Genomic DNA, 23,386 nt, shown 5'->3' with positions numbered 1-23,386 from the left:
TGTGTCGCGTAAGGCTTCAACCCGAGAGCGATTGCTTTTATTCTTCGATTATTACCAACCCTCAATATGCCATAATGCTGTTTTCGCTTAGTTACAGAGAGACACCGTTAAGAACAGCATTCTTTTCTAAACTACATACTATGCATAGAATTTTCCTTGGCATTCGCTGCCATTTTATAAATCAAAGCTTCTGTTTATTAATCGATTTGAAAGTACGTTACGCAATTCTGTTGCATTATTGATATTTTCCCTTTAATTGATCCCCTGCTCAAGCAACGACAAATTGGCACGAGCTCGTCATACTCTGCGCCAAGGATATAGTTTTAATTGAAATAGGTCTAACAACAGATCCATGCAGCTCGTCCATCCTCGCGTTTACCCTAAACGTCTGTCCTTCGCAAGCGCAGATGATTGCAGGAGCCCGCTTCGCGGACAACACTGATTAGCGACCTTGGTGTCGCTAACGGCCTTCAGCTACAATATTTTTTGGAATATTTTAGTATGATTGTTATCGCTGTTGTTTATGGGATTGCCTGTGACAATTTTCCCCTTCCGACACCCTGGTCACAACGGAATAGAATCCACACCATAAAACTTTTCTAATGATTTTTTCGTCGACTTCTAGTCCAGCTGGTAGGCCTGATTTGTCGTGCTCTATTATGTGATTAATGAGACGTATTTGCATTTAGTTCCTATTATTTTGAAAACCGTCTAAAGGTGTTTGTGATCTTTGTGCATCTTTGCCTATTCTAACGTTTGCACTGTATTTTGAGAAATCAATACGACCTTATCAGATCCACGCGCCTGCTTATTCTAATTGGAGCCGACGTTGCCGACGGCTAAAACTGCCAAATCGCTGAAAGCCCTATTACCTGTGGTGTGTAAATATTGAATATATTACAGGTAAGGAGTGTGATATTGTATGGTGGTTAATGAAATGATGCTCATTTTTGCTAGCGGCAACAATGGGTAGGCACATTAATCTTCGTGATAATGAACTTGGAAGACCTCTCAAAGCTCCGTAACAAAACTCAGTCGCCTGGTAGTTATCGTTCACAAAGGATGAACATGAACACGACGTTGCTAAGAGTGGCTACGTTCAACGTACGTAAGACCTGTACCCAGTTCCAATGATAGGATCCAGCTGAATTTCCTTATCCTTTTCTTGTGGTGCAATAGAGAATTTGCCTAGTCTTAAACTTAATCTATTTTAGCTTTAGTGAACAAACGAATTGACAACCTTTTCTCTTTTCTATTATACCTCTCGTATACGTTTAGTGAATTTACAAAAGCACATTCTTCCTGTAGTCGGTAAGATAATGATCGGTACTGCTAGCACTGAACTATAATTAGACGTTTGTTATAATTTTGTGCGCCTTAACAACAAATAAACATTGATAATATCTCTATGTTCGTATATGTTGCAGTATAAACCGTTTCAGTTCTTCAACGAAACCGGCAATGGCGCTCAGGTTGGAGGCTTCTATGGAAACATTTTGAATGCGCTCGGTTCATCATTGAAATTCGAGTTCGTGTGCTCTTTTTATATTCGATCTACAAAATGTATGGACGCAATCGCATAGGGTAACGGGAGTATTAGAAAATAAATTTAAATTTGCAAAAATTTAATTTGCCCGACTAGTCGAAATCAGCCGGACAAATTTAAATCGCTTTTTTCACTTCTGCTAGAAACGCTCTTTTTGGATCTGCGTGATGTATATATGGCATTAGATCTGGTAAGTACGTAGATGCACCTGTAGCTAGACCTAAACATCGAATTATAATTTTCTACCACTTGACATTTTTATGCAAAACTATATTCTAACAAATTATTTTCTTAGTAGTGAACTTCTTAGCGGCAAAAAAGAACCTTTCAATCTGGACGCCCGTATTCTGGTCCTTAAGTAACCAAACTAACAAATAAAACGAACATCACGTAAAAAAAAAGAGCTATGTTACGATTCTTAACGGAGCCTCCAAACACACTCATATAAAGTGGACATTCTCGACGAATACTACTTCCAGGCTAAACATACGAAGGACCAGAAAGTATTATATGGACCCATTGAACCTCTAATACCTTCCTCGTAAGCTGTGCACCGATGTTTATCTGAAGCGATAACTAACGTTGATTGATTTCGGGCGCTTCTTTGGTAACTGCATTCACTACTCCGTTGTGCAATGATAATACAACAAAACCCAACCCTTAAATGGAACGTTGTGTTTTAGTCAGTCGATAGGTATTTCGAAATTAAAGACTATTATTGCCGACCAAGGAGGCTAGTTTTAAAAGTGTTTTGCCTTAGACAGTGGACAGCGTGTACGGCAGTCGGACTCACCATACATGGTGTCAAGCTGAAATCACTTGAACTTATAGGCACGTATCGGGCAGGTGAAGTACCATTTGTATACGAACGTTGAACATAACCAAGTTGTGCTAGAATCGTAATACAGTGGACGTTTGTCCCGTGGGTACGTAGTCGACCCTCTAACGTAGATTAACTTCTTTTAAAACGGTTCCAGGTGAATGAAACGTACAAATATATACAAAAACACACGGCACAAGTATACATATATTCAAATTGCGCGAGTATTTGTGAAAATAACATACTTGTCATTAATTCTAACCACTGGAGATCTTAATAAAGATATCATCTTAAACATAACGTCGGCAAGAACAAGTTATATCGAAATTTAATTTGTCTCTACTTCTCTGTATTTTGACAGGTTCGATATTCTAGATTGCGGCACCTGGGGCGAACGGCTCCCAAACGGATCATGGACAGGAGCATTTGGAGCAATTCATGTTAAGGTAAACTATGTCCAGTTTGCTCCTACACCACAATTTAGGCAGTTTCGCACGGAGATCGATTGTCATTTTGCTTCAACCACTTGACATTCGCATGTGATCAACAGATAAGCGCCCATTTCTTTCATTTGATCCACCTTTGGCCAACCGAAAGGCCAAATATAAGCAGGTCTCTATTTACCATCTAACGGATACCGGCACGAGTTCTGTACAAGCGCGTGTATTCACAACCGACCGCATCGTGCCTCGATCTGCATTCAAACCGGAAACATACCACGCAAAAGGTGAAACTGGTCTGGTTTCCATTCAGCGTTGTAGGGGTTTATGTTTGCTAAAAGTTCTTTGATAAAGAACGCGTTTATTCTATTCACATTGAACCATACGTTTGGCTTAAACGGCATATATCAGTTTGTATGCTAAAATACCTTTTGAATGATATAGCGAAAATTTGCCATATCATATTAACATGTATTTTTGCTATTGACCGACCAAACGTTGCCGCTTAAACAGTGACTACGCCCTATATTTGGTCAATTTGACGCCATTGATCGCCTTCGCCCCATATCTTTCTAGTAGCTCACATGATTAATCTGTTCAAATGAAAAACGTTTGCCTCCAAAGAACGAGGATACGCCCTCCAGGCAACTTTGAAACTTGAAATTTACATTAAGCAACCATCGCGTTAATTTAGGTAAGATACAATTGGACCTACATAAACTGTGTACAAACAATACATGAGTAATCGCCTGTACATGTATTCATAGTATAATTCAGATTCTTCCGTGTTACGCTTACGTTCATATATCTTACGATAATCGTATATATTCTAGGAGGCGGATATAACGTTGTGTCCAACAAACCCATCAGCGGAATACCTACCGTTCGCGGTGCAATCGCCTGGCCTTCATCCAACTGAGCTCATCGTTCTCGCCGGCAGATTATCGCGCTTTGAGAATAATGCATTTGCGATTATTACGACTTTTTCACTACCGGTACGGAAATCGTGAAGAGCTACATTTTGAAGCCCGCCTCTAGCGTATTCATAAACAGCAGAAGCCCAACAATAAGCATGTCTGAGCAGGCAATCATGATGAAGACTCCTACATAAGGCAATATTTTCTTTACGTAGTCTTGGCTCACCCTCAAAAATAATCATAACAGAATTACTGTCGACTCAAGCTTCACCAACGACATGCACTGCACGACAATTTAGATTAAATCAAGGGCAAATAGTAAAGCTATGCATGCGATATTCGTCACTGCTGTATTGATTAAAAAGACGAATAATAATAATAATCGTACAAGTAATAACAATAAACGAGACAACTACCGTGACACGTGAAAATGCCCCACTCTACAACTTTCTTTTTTACCCAAATGCAAATTTCCGCCGTGTGCTTAATGTTCCTATGCAGATAATTTCCATACCTATTTGCCACTGTAAAACGCTTCATTTATTACCGCCTACTTATTACAGAGCCGCACTATTTCAGCTACAAAAAAAACTGCCATTATTATTATTAATTTTCCAATGAAACGTATCAGGTTTAGAAATCACAAAATACAACCAATTATGTAACCAGCCAGCCGAGTTTTATCGGGTAGAAAAATTCGAACGCAGCTGACTAGCGTCTCCAGAAGCAGTAAATTTCCTCGTTTTCCTTTTCCTTATTCAGTCTGCATTCTTAATCCATTATATACACGAGCGTACTCTGACGATGAGTGCTAGTAGGTCACTAAGAAATCACAGATTGAGATTGTCTCCCGCAACGCTTCTACCCTAACCCCGAAAATAGCAGCTTTTTATTGGCCGAAGCATCAGATCAAGTCTATTTGAGTATTCCAAAACAATATAGGAAGGTTACGCTATAAATTCAAGCACATCCGGTGGATATGGGTCGGACAAGAAGCGGGAAGGGAACATTGGTGCATTTTTCTGCACACACTCTGCATCACTTAAATGATTCAAATGAAGAAGTGCCTGATGATTGCTATCCTGAATGATCTGGGTAGAATTCATATTTGAAGGATGTGCAGGCCACTATCGCACGCATGCGCTGTTAAAACGAAGCGGGCTTGACTAAAGCAACAAGATAATAAAAATCCAACCTTTCTTTGCTATAACGAATTCCATAGGAGCTGATTACTACATTGTGATATTCTAAAAAATCATATATTTTATAGTCCTTATGAATGCACTGGTTACGTTTATGACTAGAGTTAACGTAGATGCACTATTTGATTAAACTGAACGTCAACGAATAACTAAAACTACGTCGTCATAAATAGTAGAAAAAAAAATAGACTTCAATGGCGCCGTTGTCTCTCCAGTTATGCACTAGTCACCCATTTTTCCTATATAATATCAGGCGTTGTTTAAGCCATATGTCTGCTACAGATGTTATCTCCTGAAATCTATAGGTCTGGCTTACTCTTGCTTGCGGCGTGGTTTTATTTGCCTTTGTCACGGCCTTCAGTTATTGGGTGTTGATGCGACCATTAAAAATTGTTCCATTTACCAAGCTCGCTGCGGACTACGCGTTCATTCTGGTTGGGAACATCTGGCAACAAGGTATGTCGTCCTTCTACTTGGAGCAATTCATATGGAATATTTAGAGATTCATTGTCCATACATTATCCAGTATCTTAGAGCCGTAACGACAAGCTTATTGTAAGACCACCTGCATATTAAACTTCGAAGTTTTAATTTATTTGACACTAAGTAACAATAGTAGCGTTGTGAGCTAGAATGTAGAATAATGGATTTTGACTTAAATAAAAAACAAAAAAACGCCATAAGGTTAGCTAAAAAATAACCATAGCTATAAAATTTAGATTTTTTACGATACTTCAAACGAAAAGTATGCTCGGATGGACCATAGTTCTCACTTGTTAAGTGAAATTGTGGTTTAGCCAGGGGGGCTGCATTGACGCACAGTTTTAAACCTCCGATGCGATGAATCCCCGTTCTTTTTACGTGGGCAGGTGTGCCGGTGGAAAACACTGGTACTGTATATTTTAGTAGAAACAAGTTTAAGTTGAAAGTAACTACATAAAACGAAATGTTAATCTACCTGATTTGTTTTCGTCTGCTATATTATTGTTTTCTACAATACTTGGTTGCAGCAATTCCTCCACCGTCCTTCAACTCGATTCGAATACTGTGGATGTCGTGGTACCTTAGCGTTACCCTCATACTGATGTGCACATTCGCTGGTCAAATGAAGGCATCGATGATGTTTAAACCTGAGAAAAAGCGTATCGACTCAATATTTAATGTTTACCAGAAGAAAAAGCTCAAATTATATATTCCCAAAGACAGCATAATAGAAAGACTGCTAAAGGTACAAAAGCCGAATGGCGAAATTCAGTACGGTCTTTGTCTTTTGTGGACCATCAGTGCCTTATACATACAGACCTGTAAAGATTCGCACTTTAGGGAAAGTTAATTAGTAGCTTTCAATTTTTTCTTAATTGCTATTTTACTACGTCCTTCTGCATTACACGTACCGAAACTGTTTATGATAAGAGACTAACAAATGAACTGTCATTTTGATGAATATTACAAAAACGCGATTTCAATTGCAGAATCACGCGGAGCCGTGGGGGCGCTCCTTGTACCTGCGAATAATGCGGCAGGGTACAGTTGGCAGTGCCGCCAAGATCTTTCATACCGATATCCTAAATGAAGTCGTTCATTCGCGTACCGTAATTATTGCCAGTCGAACTGCATTGGCAAGGGTAACGTTTAGTTAGCAACACATAGGAAATACAAACGATGCATAGGAATCTTAGAGGGGCAAGCAGAAAAGTTGCCCGTATTGGCAAATTTGCCGCTTTGCTGTAGCAAGTTTGCCGGCAAAATAACATCGACGTGGTTTACTTTCCTAACTCAAAAACTGTTCGCACTAGCCAAAAAACTTAGTATATATATATATATATATATACCCATTCGAACCAAATATAGTTGTCTGATGGGTTTTGTGATTTAAGAAGCTTCCGTAAGGTGTCAAGCTATTGATGCCGCGTGGCCGTGGAGAACGCACTGCTAGGTAGCCTTGGTGGCATTTGATGTCGTTGCTGTTTATTTGTCATCAATTAGACCACCGATTTCTTTGTCGGCGCAACAGTAAGTGAAATATATATGCTGTAAGGATTTAGTAAAAGCCTAGAATGTAATCATTAATAGCTTATGGGCTACGGAATGATCCCCTCGTTTTTGAAAAGTCAATGTATAACCAGAATGTCCTTCGTTGTTGCTATAAACATCAAGCTTCTTAAGTTTCTGGGAGCGTAGCTGGCAATACTGAACGTTTTTTCGTCGTCAGAGTAGATATGGTCAACAAATAAGTACCCTGTAGGATCTTGGCAGTAATAAACTGAAACCACTATTTGCTTTGATTGTAACAATATCCGTTTCAACCTGGTTTTTGTCGTTCTCGGCAAGTACAATCACAGAATCGCCTCTTCGCCGTCGCCTCTTAGTGGCCACACTCGGATAATCTATGGACATTTGCTCATTGGCACGTTCCAAAAGCGAAACTAACACTCTTAGCAAATCTGAAATTCCAAACTGATACCTTGAAGCATCAGCGAGTTTTCTGATGAACGACTGTCGAAGATCTCTCGTCAGCAACAAGTGCAAGAAGTGCTAGGCTGGCCTCCTATGTAAAAGCTCGCGTACCATATTGTGACGGAGCTCAAATCCCAGCGATAAGGAACGCTTTTTCTTCTATGTGCCTTTGTGATTTCTATGTAATTTAAAAGCGCTTCAAGAACCGGTGTTTTTTGGGAAGACGCCCATTGCACTACTCTTGAAATGTTTGGCAACTGTCCAAAGTATTTGAGTTCGCGTATTGCCTGCTACGCAGAACATCGGGTCGTGTCTATCAGACCGCGGCGCACTTTTCCAGCTGTATTCCTCTATAGCAGCCGCGCTATTACACCGTACATGATGTTCACGATTCAGGGTATTTGTCTAAAGTGTAAAGCATGACAAGCGCGCAAATATCTTTAGACAAGATTGCTTGCTTTTTGCATACCATCCATATTGATGCTCATTTTGAGATAATAGAATTTCGCGATTCACGGTACTTAAAAAGGTAATTTTGCTCAGTTAGCTCGACTGCAGATTCACCTCCTTACGTTATTTTGCTGTTGGTTGACGAGACGTGTTAATAATAAGTGTGCCCTTAATTTCGAAATTTAATCCATAGGCCAAGAATGAATTAGATCCATACGCTGTGTTAGGGCTTGTATGACAAGGGCCTTGCCCGTATTTAATGTACGCCGTAGTAACCCACAGTAGCCTCGATCACTCATCATTGCTCGTCTGCGGTTTCTTTCTCTAACAGCTCTACAATACGGGTCAAACGTATTTTGTCCTGGCTAAAGGGACTGGGTTTAACAACCAGATCCTATCTCGTGAAGCTTAGTAGCCGACGACAAAACCACAAGGCTTACTTGCGACACGATAATTTTCAAATTGCGTGACAACCTCATTAAAAACTCTCGAATGCAAAGACGACTAAATTTAAAAAAAAAAAAAAAAAAAAACACTGGATAACCTGATTTAAAAAGCCCGTTTTGTACATATGTATCCTTTTGGCTACAACAGCAATCAGCAAAGCCGAACTCCGTGTTAAAACTTTTGCTGTCCTCCATTTTTGCCGGCAATTGCCATTTGCCAAAACAACTAGTACTGCGCATTTTAAAATTTAAATATTTGTATTTAGCCTGTGACCTCCAACAACAAAACATTTCAATTGTTTTGTTGAGTTTAAACCCATACCTTTAAGAATGCGCCTAGCTCCAAACTGCAACCTAAACATGCGTTTTTGCATGGAATGTAACAGGAAAATGTTACAGACGATAGGATGTAAATATTTGCTATATATATATATATATATATATATGTGTGTGTGTGTCCCAACAGCTGTAAAAAAACGTTCATTAGTTGTTATTCACAGGTGGCCGACCCATACTGTTCCGTGATGCCGGCTGGAGAATTCTACGCAGCACGTCAGGTCGTGTACTCGTTTCTGGGGGTGATTCATCTCAGTCGGAGCACTCTGAATGAGAGAACCCGGGGGAACATACTTACAAGGTAAGACAGGGATGATTTTTTCTTAAAAGTCCACGATAATAGCAGTTCTGATCAATGCAAATCGTGCATTATATTTAAATTGCTGCGCTCCTGCGCTGTTTCAAAAATTTCATCTTTAAAAGTTTATGGTGGCAGATACACTACAAAATGAGCAGCATCAGAATAATGGATACCTTAGTCATAACATAGTGGAATCCATATCCAGATATGACAAATATTTTGCAAAACCAAGTGATATAGGAATATAATCAACTAAATTTATTAAGTTGACGGAAATGTCATAAGTGTAAAGAAAAAAGAACAAAAAGCAGAAACAACTAAAACGGAACGATGAGAATCATGATTATGGTCTTGTTCTTTGAATTGCAGATTGACCTGGTTAAATGAAGGTGGGCTTCTTGCAAAGTGGGATGCGGACGTCTCAGGGGCGTGGGAAGGCTGTCTGTCACGGTTTTACAGTGAAAAGCATGAAGCACTTGAGGTTCAAGATCTTGAAGGTTAATATACGAACGTTTGGATTTCAAATGCTCGGATTAAAAAACCTCTTGTATATCAATTATTCGAGTAAATTTAGAGCTCTCCGATTAGAAGAACTCTAGCATTTGTCTTCAATTTCAGTCCCTCAAAGCAAATGTAAACCGAAAATATAATTAATTAGATAACAGACGAGAGGACATATGCACCTCTATTAGACTACTTCAACATAATTTAGTTACGTCGGAATAAACAGCAACTTGTAGGTTACACGCTTAGATGAGAAATAAATGTGAGTATTTACGTCTAATAGATATTTTTTGTTTTTCAGGTGCTTTTTACATTTGGTTTATCCTGACAGCAGTCGCAATCGTTTGTTTGATTAGTGAAATAATTGTTTTGAAAGCGTTATCTGTCAACAAGACTAAAATCGGAAACATTCTCTGAAAAATCGCGTGAATAAAGGCATACGTCATTTTTCTCAATTTTGCCCTGTGTCGTCAGGTGCGATAGCTCAAAAAAAACGGTCGAAATTCGGGAGCACAATGCATATAGTTTTTTGGATAAAGGAACAGTTATTGCAATAAATCTAATAAACAAATGCATAAACAAATAAATTGTGATACAACTGTATAGGCACTTAAAGTTTATGCTCAACAAGTTTTACTCAAAGAACTTCAGAAAAAAGTTCAGAAAAGCAGCACGTTGTTTAAATTTAAATACAATAAGACTGAATTGTAGTGAGTGGCTATACACGTTAAGTGTTAAGCCACAAGTGACTATCAATAAATACTAAAATAACGGTAATAACTCTTGTACTTATTCGCATTTTTTTCAGGGATCATTAATTCAGCAAGTATTACTTTACTAATTATATTTCACTATTAATAACAATATTATTATAGCTAAATCTACTGCCGGCTGTCCAGTCAGGATTATTTTTAGGATAGTTCATACACCAGAACACTTATCACCAAAAGGCTAAAATAGTCCTATGACACGCCCCGTAAATATCATGTACGAGAAACTTATTCTGTTGCGAGTCACTACTACTGCTGCATAAAACCATTCTCTATCATCCCTTTGCCAGCTGGCAGTTATTTTACAATGCGATTTTCTGAAGGCAATATCTAAAATGACGTTAATGGTACTTTATCTACCTTGGCTTAATGCAGCGAAAAGCGTGCAACTTAACTTGTATAGGCCCAAAACCTGTCCGTTTTTTAGGGATGTAGATAAATACGAAACGCAGTAAACACATTGTGTGAAGGTTCAAACTCACTACACTAATCTCCACGGAACCTCGCAATCCAAACTCGATAGAGGGCTTTTTCTAACTTCCTAAGAAGTGAAAACACCAGGAACCGCGTTAGCATTGCCTCAGTGTGTGGCTCCCTTAATGAGGTCTCATTTGTTCAACAGAAGCTGTGAGATCTTCTCCAGAATTACCCAAGGTAACCGTTAATCCGGTGTGCTGCGTTGTTCCTTTTTTGCCTTTCTTTCCTTTAGACGCATGATATTTTCTGTGTAAAACGCTTTCCTGTTCCACCCTTACCCAAACTAGATCATTCACTTAAAAATACTTTTAGTGTCCGGTCGTTGTAATTCCATGTGTGCGGCATCTCTTCAGGCCGCTTCCATTGCCCGACATTTTGCGACAACATATGCCTCTTCCCCTAAATTGCATAGAACACAAGCGTTAATCGACGTTTTTATAATCCGCACCATATATGCTTCCATTACTATGTATTTCTAAAAAAAACCAACGTGAATTACTACGATACCGGTACGAAGGATCGATCATAGCACTCCCCCAAGCCTCGGATCAGTATCTAAGTATGCTTAATTTGTGTGTGTCCTTCTCTAATCAGGAATTCCATCAGCTCAGTATCTGTCTTGTTTATTTAAAGTAAATTATTTTTCTAGTAAGCACAAAAAAGCAAAACTAACATTCCTTTTATTATGATATCTGAGATGACTTTCGACCGCTAGTTGTACAGAGCATAATATGATATCAAACTTATCACAAGCCTAATTGTTTAAAGTATGTAATTCCCTACAGGTCGTTAACAGAAATACGTTTGTCTCTTACGCCAGATAATCATAATGATTATTACTAATCCTTATGAAACATTTGTCTCAGTCTGCCATGTGCTTTCCTTGTTCTCAACCGAGTCAAATGGACGGCACTTACGCCGACAGACGCTGACAAGGCAGATGTCTTCGTCGCCTGTATAAAAAGGAAGTTTACAAAGCAAGAAAGAAATACAGTACACAATAAACACGGCTATAAGCGAAACTGGTCTAGCCAAATTCAAGCTGCATTTTTAAGGCACCTTCCTGTTCATAGACGAGGCAAGAGGCTAAGCAAAAATAGATCCAACAAATACATAATAGCCAGGATGTGAGCGGAATATCAGATTACCAAGAAGGCCATGGAAGATTCTGAGTAGACCAAACAGGACAAAGTTGATGTTTGGGGGAAGTGCGTAAACATGTAGCCTTAGAAGGGGAAACATGATATACGGAATGCTAAGGAAAAAAAAGGTGGAGAAAAAGCCGCTGCTACACAACTTTTCCAACTCGAAGGTCAGCTATTAATAAACTTAACCACTGATGACTGTTTGCTTCCGTATGTATGGAGCGGAAATTTCTCGGTTAAGAAGGTAACCAAAGAAGTGACGCTAATATCGCCACGAAGTTCAGCCCCGCAAAATATTGTTTGTATCGATGTACACGCACGCAATATGATAAAATTGTTCATAAGAAATAACATTTACACGGTCAGGAATAATCTTTCGCTGAAGACAGGTAACAAAGTTAAAACTCAAAAATTCTTAAGTTATCGTAGTCGATTCTTAAACCTTACAATTCGCTTACATTATTGGCATATCATTAAAGAAGAATAAAAGAAAAAATTATTAATCAATGTACATACATTTTCTGCTTATAGGAATAGGGCTGGATTCATCATGTAGCTAAAATTCAATTGTGCCTAAAAAAGAACATTTATAAATACTCATTGATAAAGATCCTTATTCCGTCCTCTCTTTGCTGAGGACACTAGGATTCATAAGTCTGTAGGTATAATCAGTAAGAAATCTTGATCATTTCCAGGTTGACGATAACAAAAAATGATAGATAAATGGACTTGTAGGATAAAATCGCGAACAAACATACAGCAAACAAATTTTTTTTGTATTGTACATCAAGAACGAATAGAAAATAATCTAAGTGAAATCAATCAAAGTAACAATAAAGCGTTAAACTTGTTCGTTGGTTTTTCTCTTTCACGCAATCGTTCCAAATTCAAGCAAGATAAAAAAAAGAATTAATAATAAGTTGAGAAGAATAAAAAAATTGAAAACAAATTGGATGTCACAAAGATCTAAATAACTGGTGAAGTAATACCTTTCTAAAGTGTAAGATCCTTTTAAAGGTGGTTCCTCTTGCGTTTAGTTGGACCAATTGCGGTGTGCGTGATACGACAGGTCAGACTAACGTCTGCAGTTATTACAACACAAGAAGCTGAACAAGAAGTTTCAGTACATTCCGTTACAGCCTTGATAGCTTCACATATATATATAACAATGTCAATAACACAATAAGTGGTTTGCGTTTTGCCCAAACGCAAAAGGTAAGGTGTTAAATCAGCTAAAAGCTAACCGGTTTTTGATCTTATGTAAGTTAAACATCAATGGCCTTTTCCTAACGGGTTCGATGATACCAGAATTCATGTACACAAGGATGCGAATAATAGTGTAGTATTAAAATATCTACTAGTTAAGATTTTTAGTCTAACTCGGCGTAATCAATAGGCGCGTCAGATGTTATTTTCAATAATGACTGTATTCTTTGACTTGCTTTAAAAGGCGTATACGTCAGGTGGACTGGGTATCCTACGCTACCCGATACGCATATAAAAATGGTGTGACGTGAGATAGGTGCTGCGAGATGCGGCAATATAAATTTAACTGGCAGTCAGAGTTTTCTCGTATTTGGCGAATTTTTGAAAAAGCCGTTACTCGCCTGTTCGATGTCTCATTTGAAGAACCCAATACGAAAGAAAACTAAAGAGTGCATGTGAGTGCATCTAATGACCTTTGACGCATACCATTGTAACCCTTCTGTGACACGCTAACGATTTTAAATCATTTCGTTATTAAATTATTACTAAATTGCATAGCTAGGTTGCATAGCTAATGTTTATCGTGTGAGGCCGAGCGTGCGTATCTCACAGCTTTCATAGTAATAGCCAACGATGTTCAAGAATCAGAAGTTATATGGCATTTCAGACAATTAAGGATCGGCTATAAATAATGTAAATATCGCGTTGGGCGGCGTAGATTGCTGGCTCGCTTATATACAGTAGAAGCTCACGCTGAAATCGATCACTGAACTTGGCCAACTCCACAGTGCATCGTCCAACGGGCTCCCTCTTCCCTCATCCAAAAGCTTATCTTCGGCTAACTCTATCACCTCATTCAGCTTTCGGTCGACTTATACATCTGTGAATTTCTTACTTTTCATCTCAGTGTGGATAACAATAATAACAAACAGCATCGCCGGGTATCTTGCTTAGCTGCTTCGTTCTTTTGACCAACACCTACACTATTCAAACTAGAGGTTGGGTCCAGTCGCTACATCGGCTTCTTGTTCGCCGATTAGACAACAGTGCTATTTACACCAAGGGCGACCCCACCTTAGCAAATGCTTCAATGGAACAATAATTTTAGCAATTTGACTTTCGAATTAAAACATAACTTAACCAGCAGACGTTGGTAAAGCAACGAGTTTGTCCTCCAAGCGCTCCACCGGTTTTTTAAAATTTTTGTTAATCTTATATGTGATTCATCCAATTGCAAAACTGCATATTTTTGGCAAACGATTCCTTTGACCATTTTAGCTGACAAAGCCACTATTCACAAGTCATAAGTACTTTCAATAACGTCGCGGAAAACAACTTGGTATTCACACCCGCGGAATGGGTTCCCTTTATGAATCAGTTAATTTGCTCGCGCGACGACTCGATCACCTAAAAATTCTGAGAGCGTCACTCCCCTTGGCTAATTCTTTCCTACCAATCGAACCGTACTACGCCGACATTGCGAAGTTTATCGACTGTGACTCAACCTCGCTCAGTTTACTCCGCTTATTGGTCCAGAGCCTCTAGCCCGCTTCTTCAGTTTTGTTTACCCTATATCGTCGCTAGTAAATCAAATTAGCTACAAAAATGTATTAAAACGAATTATTTAAGAAAAATAAAATAATTCTCCTACGGGAATATTAATATATTTGATTAAATAGTTAAAATAAAATAGAACTTGCATATATACAACATGGGTCCGTCCAGCAAAAATATCTTTTCAAACAAGAGACAAACGTTAGTTTATGTAGAGTAAACTAGGTTAGCTTAATGATGACAAAAAATCAAAGCTGGTGTAATTTATTAACGTTGCATGTTTCTGATAGTTTGCAGACCAGAAAAGGATTCTTTAAATCTATTTAGTATAAAAGAAGTAACTAGGGCTGCACGAATATCTTTGATTTGATTAAGCAGACTATTTGATTTAACCCAAAATAGGCGCACGCGAGTAGAAGTGTGGGATAAAGCATTTTGTAAATAGGCGCTGAAAAAATGAATCATGAAAAGGACATATCGAAGGACACGAGATACTAGTACATTGCCTGTTAAATCAGGCAATGTTGATTACTTTTGCACATTCAATAAGAGGCAGTCGAACCTAAGACTGCAACAATCCTTGTGAAAATTGTGTACCTAGTTATGCTTAGATAAAACACCAAAAAATATGGTTTATATCGTTTTTAACGCTAAAAAATGTTTCGTGGAGTGTGCTGAATTGTTTGGTATATAGAGTGAAAAGCATTAATCCCATATTTCAAGATGACGCTATTTTGCAATAATGCGACGCTTCGCACCACTTCATTTGTTTAATATGCACTGCAACTTCCCAAGTACACGTGTGTTAGTATTTAGGTCTGATCTAAATAAAAGTACCATAGATATTTACCTAGGTCAAATCGATAAGGTAAAAAAAATGGACAAAAGGGTGCTGTATACTCTGAGCGAGAATCAAAGAAGTAGACATGGACACATTGGCTTCTCTATGCCTTTATGTCACAACAATTACTCATTCAATATCGAATTTTGACCTGTGATGGAAAAATGATTTTTTGCGATTATCATAGACGATCATAGCAGAGAGTCGATGTGACCGAAGCAGCAGAAAATCACCCCATCGCTCTAAAGTAACTGTTCAAAACGTAAGAACTGATGGCGCTTATGTGATGGTCTAATGCAAGTGTTATCCGCTACAGCTTCATAAGGCCTGTTTTGTCGATTAACGTTGAAGTATATTGTTAATTAGTGGAGCAGATAATTTAAAAACTCCGCATTATGTCGCCAAAATTAGTAAACAAAGGTAAACCACTCCTATTACACTACAATGCTTGTCCGCATACGACAAAGATCTTGATGGACAAATTTTAGGGAGTTATAATTGAAAATTGCTTTTATAAAATACCGTTTTTTTTCAGGATCTCGATAATTTCTTATTCACATCTTAACCTGATGTCGAATTTGCCCTTCGAAATTTCATAGGTTCTCGTGGCCCAACCTTTTACAGCAGTGGGATAAGTAAGTTACCACACAAGTGACAAATGGTCGTAGACAATAATGCTGCATAGTTCAGTTGAAAATATGAGAACTAGATCTATGAAAAATGTTCGAAAAATGGAAGTTCTTCATGCTACAATTTCCATAAAATAATTTTTTTGTATTCTTTTGTTCACAAACTGACATTAATATCGTCCGCTTCTATTAATGACTATTATTATAATTATATATTATGAATCCATCCAATGTATTTATCAATTTATTTATTATTAACGGAAGCCAAGCATTGGTGTGTTCTACTTGTGCATTGCATAATCACTAAATGAACCAGTATAACACGATATTGTGTTACATGCTTTCTTTATTTTTACAGTCAAAATGGGATAAGACTGTGTTACTAAGCTCTTTAATTACGTTGAGCGCATCTAGTAATATCAGGGTTCTCAATAATAATTATATCAAACAATAATGGGTAATAAAGTATGAAAGTGTAAGTTTTTTTATAAATAGTTTTTGATTTTTAACACTACGCGAAGAGCTAACTAAAAGCACTATTCAACGGTACGTTTAGAATATAGATTTTTACCAAGCCTTATATATATATATGTGTATATATACATATACACACACAAACAACAACTCTTTCTAAAGCATCTAAATCACCGATTACGCATTTATATTGTCAATCATCAACTGATATTCACTTAGCAAAGCTTTTGACGATTCGCTGTCTCCATCGGCAAAATGTTCAAAAATATATCGGTTTCTGGCTGAATCAACTTCGTACTCTTCATGCAAACCAACCTCTTTCAGTATCTTAATAACAGCGCAAGCAACCTCCATTGTTCCGACTCTCATAATCGATATCATCCCCAAGTCAACGAGAAGACTTTTAGTAGCACTCAATGACGCTTGAGTCCATTCACGACGATGCAATAAAGCCTGGCGGGCACTTTCAACCGTCGTCTTCCACGGTGGTAAACGGCTTTTAAGTGTTACCCTTATTAGATGTTCCAGCGAGTCGATAACGTAACCTACTGAATTGGTAGCTTCGTGCATTTCCACCGATTTTTGTTCAAGCGCAGCCTCATCCATTATATCAACTTCATCAATAGCATCCTTATTACATTCCTTAATTAGACTGTGTAGGTACTCCTTCGAGATACGAGATCGGATCCAGTTTTGTATTTGCATGTGACACTGTTTAGCACAAATCTTCTTTGCTACAAGCACTGCGTCTGGGCTACAGTCGACGGACAAAAGCTCACTGAGAGCACGACCCATATGCAAATCACACGCCGGAAGAAGAATGTTTTCTGCCTTTAACTGCAATCTGGCACACATATTTTGAGCGAGGGTTCGCATCATCTCTGATATAACCGTTTTTCCGCTGGCCCGTACTTGTTTCAGAGAAGCTTTTACGTCCTCACGAAACTGGAGTTCTAGCTCGAGCTTTTTAGACTTGACCACGTTTTCAGGGATCTCCTTGGCAACATGAGCCACGTTTCTTTTGACCGAAGGAGGATGTATGAAAAAGAATGTTTCTTCCAGTTTGGCTTCTAGATTAAGTTCGTGCCGTGACTCGCAACCGACCGGTACAGGGGCGATTTTTTTTAAACGAACCTCATTCGGATTTAGGCAATAGTAATCTATGACTATGGATTTTAAGTTATTCAAAAACGGAAACGTCATTTGCAGCAAATGTACATCAATAAGTTCTTCAACGCCGGGCTTAAGTGAAATGTCTATTGTGGGTCCAGAGAATATTATTGGCATGTCCAGGTTGTGATAGACCCAACCGATCATCATGCGAAACAAGACAGAGCACAAATCTGATGATTTACATGACCGAAACAAAGCGGACAGTATCTTCCAGGTCTCCTGGTAAGTCGAGAGTTTGCTAATACCCGGATCAGCCAATGCAAGATACGCGCTAGCCCAGGACATTGTTAAAAGGAGTCGCTTCTCTCGTACAGATGAACGCAGGCACTCGGCAAGATCCACAAGTGGGGGCATCTTTTCACGAAGTGTACGCTGATGTTCTTCTAGTTGAGGAATCGCAAATTCGCCAGTCGAGTAAGGCAAGAATTCGACAAGCCCAAGAAACGCTCCGTATAGCCTTAGTCTGTATAGATGCGTGCAAAGTTCTTCACGAACTTGGCTGTCAATGCTAGTCTCAGTATCACCAGGGGTCATATCCTGTCTGTCTTCGTTGAATATATGATTCACAAGAACACTCTTAAGATGAACATAAAATTGCGCGTAATTTGCTTCAAGAATAAAGCTATGAAAAAATGCTTGGTGCCCATTAAACTGGTATCGCGTCGACAGCGAAGTGGAGACAGGCTTCTTAAGCCGACCTCTTAGCTTCGACAGCTTATCGGGATTTAAGTTGCGGAGATCTTGAATGACCTTTTCGGATGTAGTCCCTGATTCGTCAGTTTCGAGACTTCCACAGCATGTGGCAACTAAGTGGCGCGTCAAAAGCTGCGCAAGATGCAATAAATTGCACGAGTCCATACATAGCTCGAAAATATTGCGGACTCTACTACCAAAACGCAGCTCATGATTATCGTATCCAAAGGTCGCCTGAAAAAAGGTCAAAGATAGTATCAGTATTTTGGGTTAAAAGAATATTAGGCGACTGAAAAATTTGTTACCAGCTATAATTTCCAAGCACCCCTAATTTCCAGAATGGTCGGCGGGAAATTACATGCAATAAAATACTTAATAGACAAAAAATACTTCCAAATTACAAACGCTGGACTGATTACTAATCAAACATAGTTGTTTGTATAACCTAATCAGACTGTAAAGTGGCTGTTTTTATCTTAGTAGAGAAACATTTTCTATATGAATAGCAATATAATAACTCAGATTATCGGTTGTAGGCCTTTACGGATTAGGTTAGACGCTATTAACTTGACGCATGAGAGAATACTAGATATGCATTTTCAAACAGCGCTACCTCTTGCCAGTCTTTCAGTAATTGGCAGAATGCATCTCTTTGGCGGCGAAAGGCTCCAAACTGCTGCTGTGTCGGAAAATTATCCGCGTTATCGATAGACGTATCGAACGATACTCCTTGAATAAAACTACTCCGAAAAGTCGAGAAACTCCTTTCTTGACTGTACAGTTCCGCCAACCGATTATGCAATTCCAGGTTCATCCTTTGCACATGCGGAAGATCCCTCAGAAGCTTAAGCATGTCACGCCCAAGAATTGCTAAGAGAGAATCACTATAGCGTAATACTTGGACCGCAAAATAGCCACAATTGCTGATAGTACCGAGCAGTAGGCTGCTCTGCGAGTTCATGCGCTTTATTTTGACGACGAGCAATTGTAGAACGAAATGTATTTCGACTAAAAGGTTTGGTACAAAGTTGCGCGTCAGACAATTGGCGTAAAGGTGCGCGAGACGATCAAGAGTTTCCTGTCGACACACAAGTTCCATCTCGGGCGAATCAATCATTTCGTCACTCGATGTGGGTACTATTGAAGCGTTGTCTTGTTTCATGGTTCGAGCAATCTTCTTTTGCCTCTGCGTCGCTTCTTGAGGGCTACGGCTCATCTAAAATTAAAAGCATTTATGATTTATAGAAAATACTTCCAAGTGGTGGCAGATAATTAAAAGTAATCGGAACGAAATATGGTCGGTGTTCTCCAATAGGTTCCACACGTGCCGAAGACAATTACCTCTGGCGTATTCACGAAATCAGCAATAAGGACTGGTGGCTTTTGCCATACGCTGACAGGCGTCGGAGTAATTCTTTTTTTCGGCGAGACCGACTGCTCATGTGTTGCATCCTTGACATGCGACTGCGCTGTCTGTGGGGTCAAAGAAGTCTGCTTAGCTCGATCAGCCCTACTGCTTTTCGGAAGCGAGCGACTGAAGATACCTGCAATAATAAACAGATTCCTAATGTACTGATTTCCACTATACGGAGCAGATGAAATAGTCTATTGAATATTATTAAAGTAATGCGCCTTTATGAACACATAAAGAATAGGTTATAGCCTATTTTGTAGAAGTATTGACTTCGGTTAGCGGAAACAGGTATTCCAATATGAGCAGCGTACTCACCTTCAGATGCTAAGGGAGAAGTATCTACGTCAAGGTTTCCTGGCGATCGAATTGGAGTTGAATGTAGTAACTTCTCTCTTTTGGGAGTTTTTCCGCCACCTAAAATATTTTTGTATATAAGTTTTCAACATAAGAGCAAAAATGTAGCTTAGCCCGTATTAGTAAGTAGTTACAGCCAGATGTTGTCCTGCAGCTATCTATTCGCCAACATGAACTATCCTACTAAAACCTACTAATAGAATCTTTTTTAAACTTATTATTGGGTCATACAATGGAACTTCATATCAGCAAACACTCACCCTTGATTGGAGTTGAAGAATCACTAAGCGACGGAAATTCCTCCGTACTGAAAGATAAAGCTGCCGGTGACCCACAATGTGCTGCAAGCGACGAGGCAGAAAAGTCCGTTTGATCTCGGTATGTGCTATTTCTCGATCCATCATATTGAGAACTATTCCTAATTTCCAAAGGATTACATAGTTGACGAGGGCAGTCCGAGTTACTACAATTAATCCTTTCAGGTGTACCTTTATCAGAGGGTCTGTCACTGTTGGGTTTCGATGATGTTAATCGACGATTCTGCAAAGTAAGTACACCACTTAATAACGGCCATAATATTACTACATGTTCGGATCTATCTCGGAACATGAATCAATAATATCCTTTCCATACAGAACGAATTTTTTTTGTAAGGACTGAAACCTCCCTACTACCGCAGTAGGAAATAATGACTACGGCCTGGTGTGAATCACTTTTTAATGCATTATAAGTAGGGAGTCTCCCCGCACGCATCATCTCTGTGATAAGCGTAACAAGCGAGAAGGCACGTAAGTGGGTTTTCGGAAGACTAAATAAGCAAGATTAATTACTACACTATGTCACACTCATCTCACTAAATCAATAAAGAATTTTCTGTAACAAATCGATATTGGGTATGAGAAGAGCATTTTCAATCCCAATCTTAAAAGCAGGACATTATAAATTAATCTCAGACAAGCAAGGTATTAAAAGCAACGATGAAGTAAGCCAATCTATTCAGCATGCTAGTCTTTTTTGTGTTGTGCGACACTAAAGGAATACTTTAGTATGAGCTTTTAAATCATCGTGAAACTATTGCTCCATGGCACTATTATTGCCAAGAGAATAAACGAACGGCTGTCACGAAAAAGGAATGAATTCATATTGGTGATATCCGGAAACATGGGACGCGATAGCTAGCATAAAAAAAATATGCAATAAAAATCATATAACTATATCGATACTTAAAACCCTTTCTTTATAGTTGGCTCACAGCTGTATTCGTACAGGCTACAGTTGTTTACCATTTCTCAATTAGGCGGCTATTTCGATAATAGTGAGTAAATGCACTATAGGTGCTCACCGAGCACTACAACAAATGGTGGGTAAATAACAAACAGGTCACCTAGTTTAATCTCACTTATGGAGTGGGGCAATTGTTCTTGCCACTATTCTTCACACCATGCCTTAAACAATATGATCTCCCCTCTATATAAGTTGCGGAATCACCTTTTCGTAGGTATAGCATAAAAAACTTGTCCCCATGAAAAATGTCCCCGTAGTGAGTCTTGCTGCACTTATGAAAAGTTTTTGCCAGCAATCCAATGAATGGCATGGCAAACGTAGAAACAGCTATCAGTCTCAATACACCTCACTTCTTTAATTTTTGATTGCTTATTTGATTGATTACTTTTCTGATTATTAACATTTGGTCATCTATTTTGCCAACGCTACAATTTGAACTCGCGTGGTGGCATGCTTGTTAGTTATTCATAATTTGATGCTACGCACTCAAAAAGGTGTGCATTAGCCATTCCACCCTGCTTTCTTCAAGGCCCCTACGCCAGCCGATCTCGATGCGCAGCGATAACCTTAAGTGGTCGCCCAGGTCCTGTGATTTAGATCCTCTCGATTTTTGCAAGCGCAAAACAGAGTCTATAAAACAACGGCAAAAACAATTCACGACCTGAAACACAACATTTATGAAGTGATTGGTGAAACTGACGCGAACTTATGAGGGCAGTGGCTCCAAATTACGAAAAGGATATTAAGTTATACAAACCGTCAGTAAGAGGACATTTAACTAGCATTATGTTCGACAAGTAGTGCAAATTAAACCTTTTCGGCTGAGCTAAAGTAAGAATAAAAGCCCACAAAAGAACTCGTTTTTGTTGCTCATTCTAAGAGCAATGAAATTTACAGATTTTACAGATTCAAAAGGGACAAGTCCAAAAGCGATTATTTTAATTTTTCAACTGAAATTTGCGAAGCTACGAATATGGGTTTGCAGGTGGTTTGCCCAAAAGGAGTGGAAAATTGTGTCGTCGCAGGATTCAGAAGTCGAAGGTAAAACTATGGATCATAAGAATAATTGCTTGGACTATTAAGGTCTTCACACCGTTTTGGAAAGGTCAGGCTAGTTGAACATTAGTTAAAAAGGCAGAGACTTCATACGTGATATTTGGCAGGCATTAAGAACACTGCTGAAGCACATCAAACCAAGATATATCAATTGCACTATATTAAGTAAAGTGCGTCGTATTAATAATTGAGTGCTGGCGCATTGGCTTGGATGGCTAAACTTCTGGCTGAAAAAAGTCAGGCGCCTATAGTTCAACTCCGTTAATAAAATATTACACGGCAGGTGTAATCAAATAATAAAGTATAGAATTAACTAGTTCGATAACTTTAAATTCAATGAAACTTGATCAAGCTTTTATATAGGCAGATTTTATCAAATGTAGCATTGTACATTATAATTAATTTTTTTTTATACAACACAATGGACATCAAAATGATAGGTAGCAATTATATAATTTACATAATCGATCATGAATAATAAAATATTACTTTGCGTGGGCTCAGAACCGTATAGCTCCTTGGTGCATGTTCAAATACATTGCTGCACTGCTCACGAAGATACATTAAGAGTTCATAGATGAATTCTGTTGAGTTTACAGATGGAATCTGAAGCTGATCACATATTGCACTGCAGTCATTACTTGAAACAAATTTTAAAATTTCCTCACTATTTAGATTTCCGGCAATGAAAAATTCAACCAGCTGGGCCGCCATTTTGAACTGCTTGTCAAACACCTTGGCGAAAGCACAACCGGGAAGCTTCATCTAGAAAATCCTATTGTGTGTACAAAAATCACTTATTGTTAATTAATCATCAATTATTATTAGGACAGTTGGTTTGTGCGTAATACATAGTAAATGAGTTTTGGGGAAAATCGGAATTGCTTGAACGCCTCC

At 38.7% G+C, this 23,386-nt stretch overlaps 2 protein-coding genes across 3 annotated transcripts; one reads left to right on the top strand and one right to left on the bottom strand.

Annotated features, from left to right (window-relative positions):
• Nucleotides 1-397: 397 nt before the first annotated feature.
• Nucleotides 398-10,199, top strand: LOC111251125 (putative glutamate receptor). Its single transcript, XM_022807429.2, has 11 exons — nt 398-633; nt 904-1,104; nt 1,428-1,528; nt 2,728-2,812; nt 3,640-3,801; nt 5,231-5,381; nt 5,936-6,153; nt 6,398-6,550; nt 8,779-8,915; nt 9,285-9,412; nt 9,721-10,199. The coding sequence occupies exons 2-11, from the start codon at nt 994-996 to the stop codon at nt 9,834-9,836; spliced, it is 1,362 nt and encodes a 453-aa protein (XP_022663164.1). The 5' UTR covers nt 398-633; nt 904-993; the 3' UTR covers nt 9,837-10,199.
• A 6,073-nt stretch (nt 10,200-16,272) lies between these two features.
• dlt (codanin-1 like protein dlt) lies at nt 16,273-23,269 on the bottom strand. 2 transcript variants are annotated; one of them, XM_022808834.2, is made up of 6 exons: nt 22,979-23,269; nt 20,410-20,689; nt 20,111-20,209; nt 19,723-19,925; nt 18,995-19,597; nt 16,273-18,615 (listed from the first exon to the last, which is right to left on the bottom strand). In XM_022808834.2, exons 1-6 carry the CDS (start codon nt 23,252-23,254, stop codon nt 16,693-16,695), a joined length of 3,384 nt encoding a protein of 1,127 aa, XP_022664569.2. In that variant the 5' UTR covers nt 23,255-23,269; the 3' UTR covers nt 16,273-16,692. The 2 variants fall into 2 exon arrangements, with proteins under 2 accessions (XP_022664569.2, XP_086845761.1); XM_086989635.1 differs by lacking the exon at nt 18,995-19,597.
• Between the last annotated feature and the right edge of the window lie 117 nt (nt 23,270-23,386).

This window comes from Varroa destructor, unplaced genomic scaffold, assembly GCF_002443255.2.
Source record: "Varroa destructor unplaced genomic scaffold, Vdes_3.0 BEIS01000005.1, whole genome shotgun sequence".
Classification (NCBI taxonomy): Eukaryota; Metazoa; Arthropoda; class Arachnida; order Mesostigmata; family Varroidae; genus Varroa; species Varroa destructor.
Note: the sequence above shows the minus strand (reverse complement) of the source record. Positions and strands in the feature narration are given on the sequence as shown.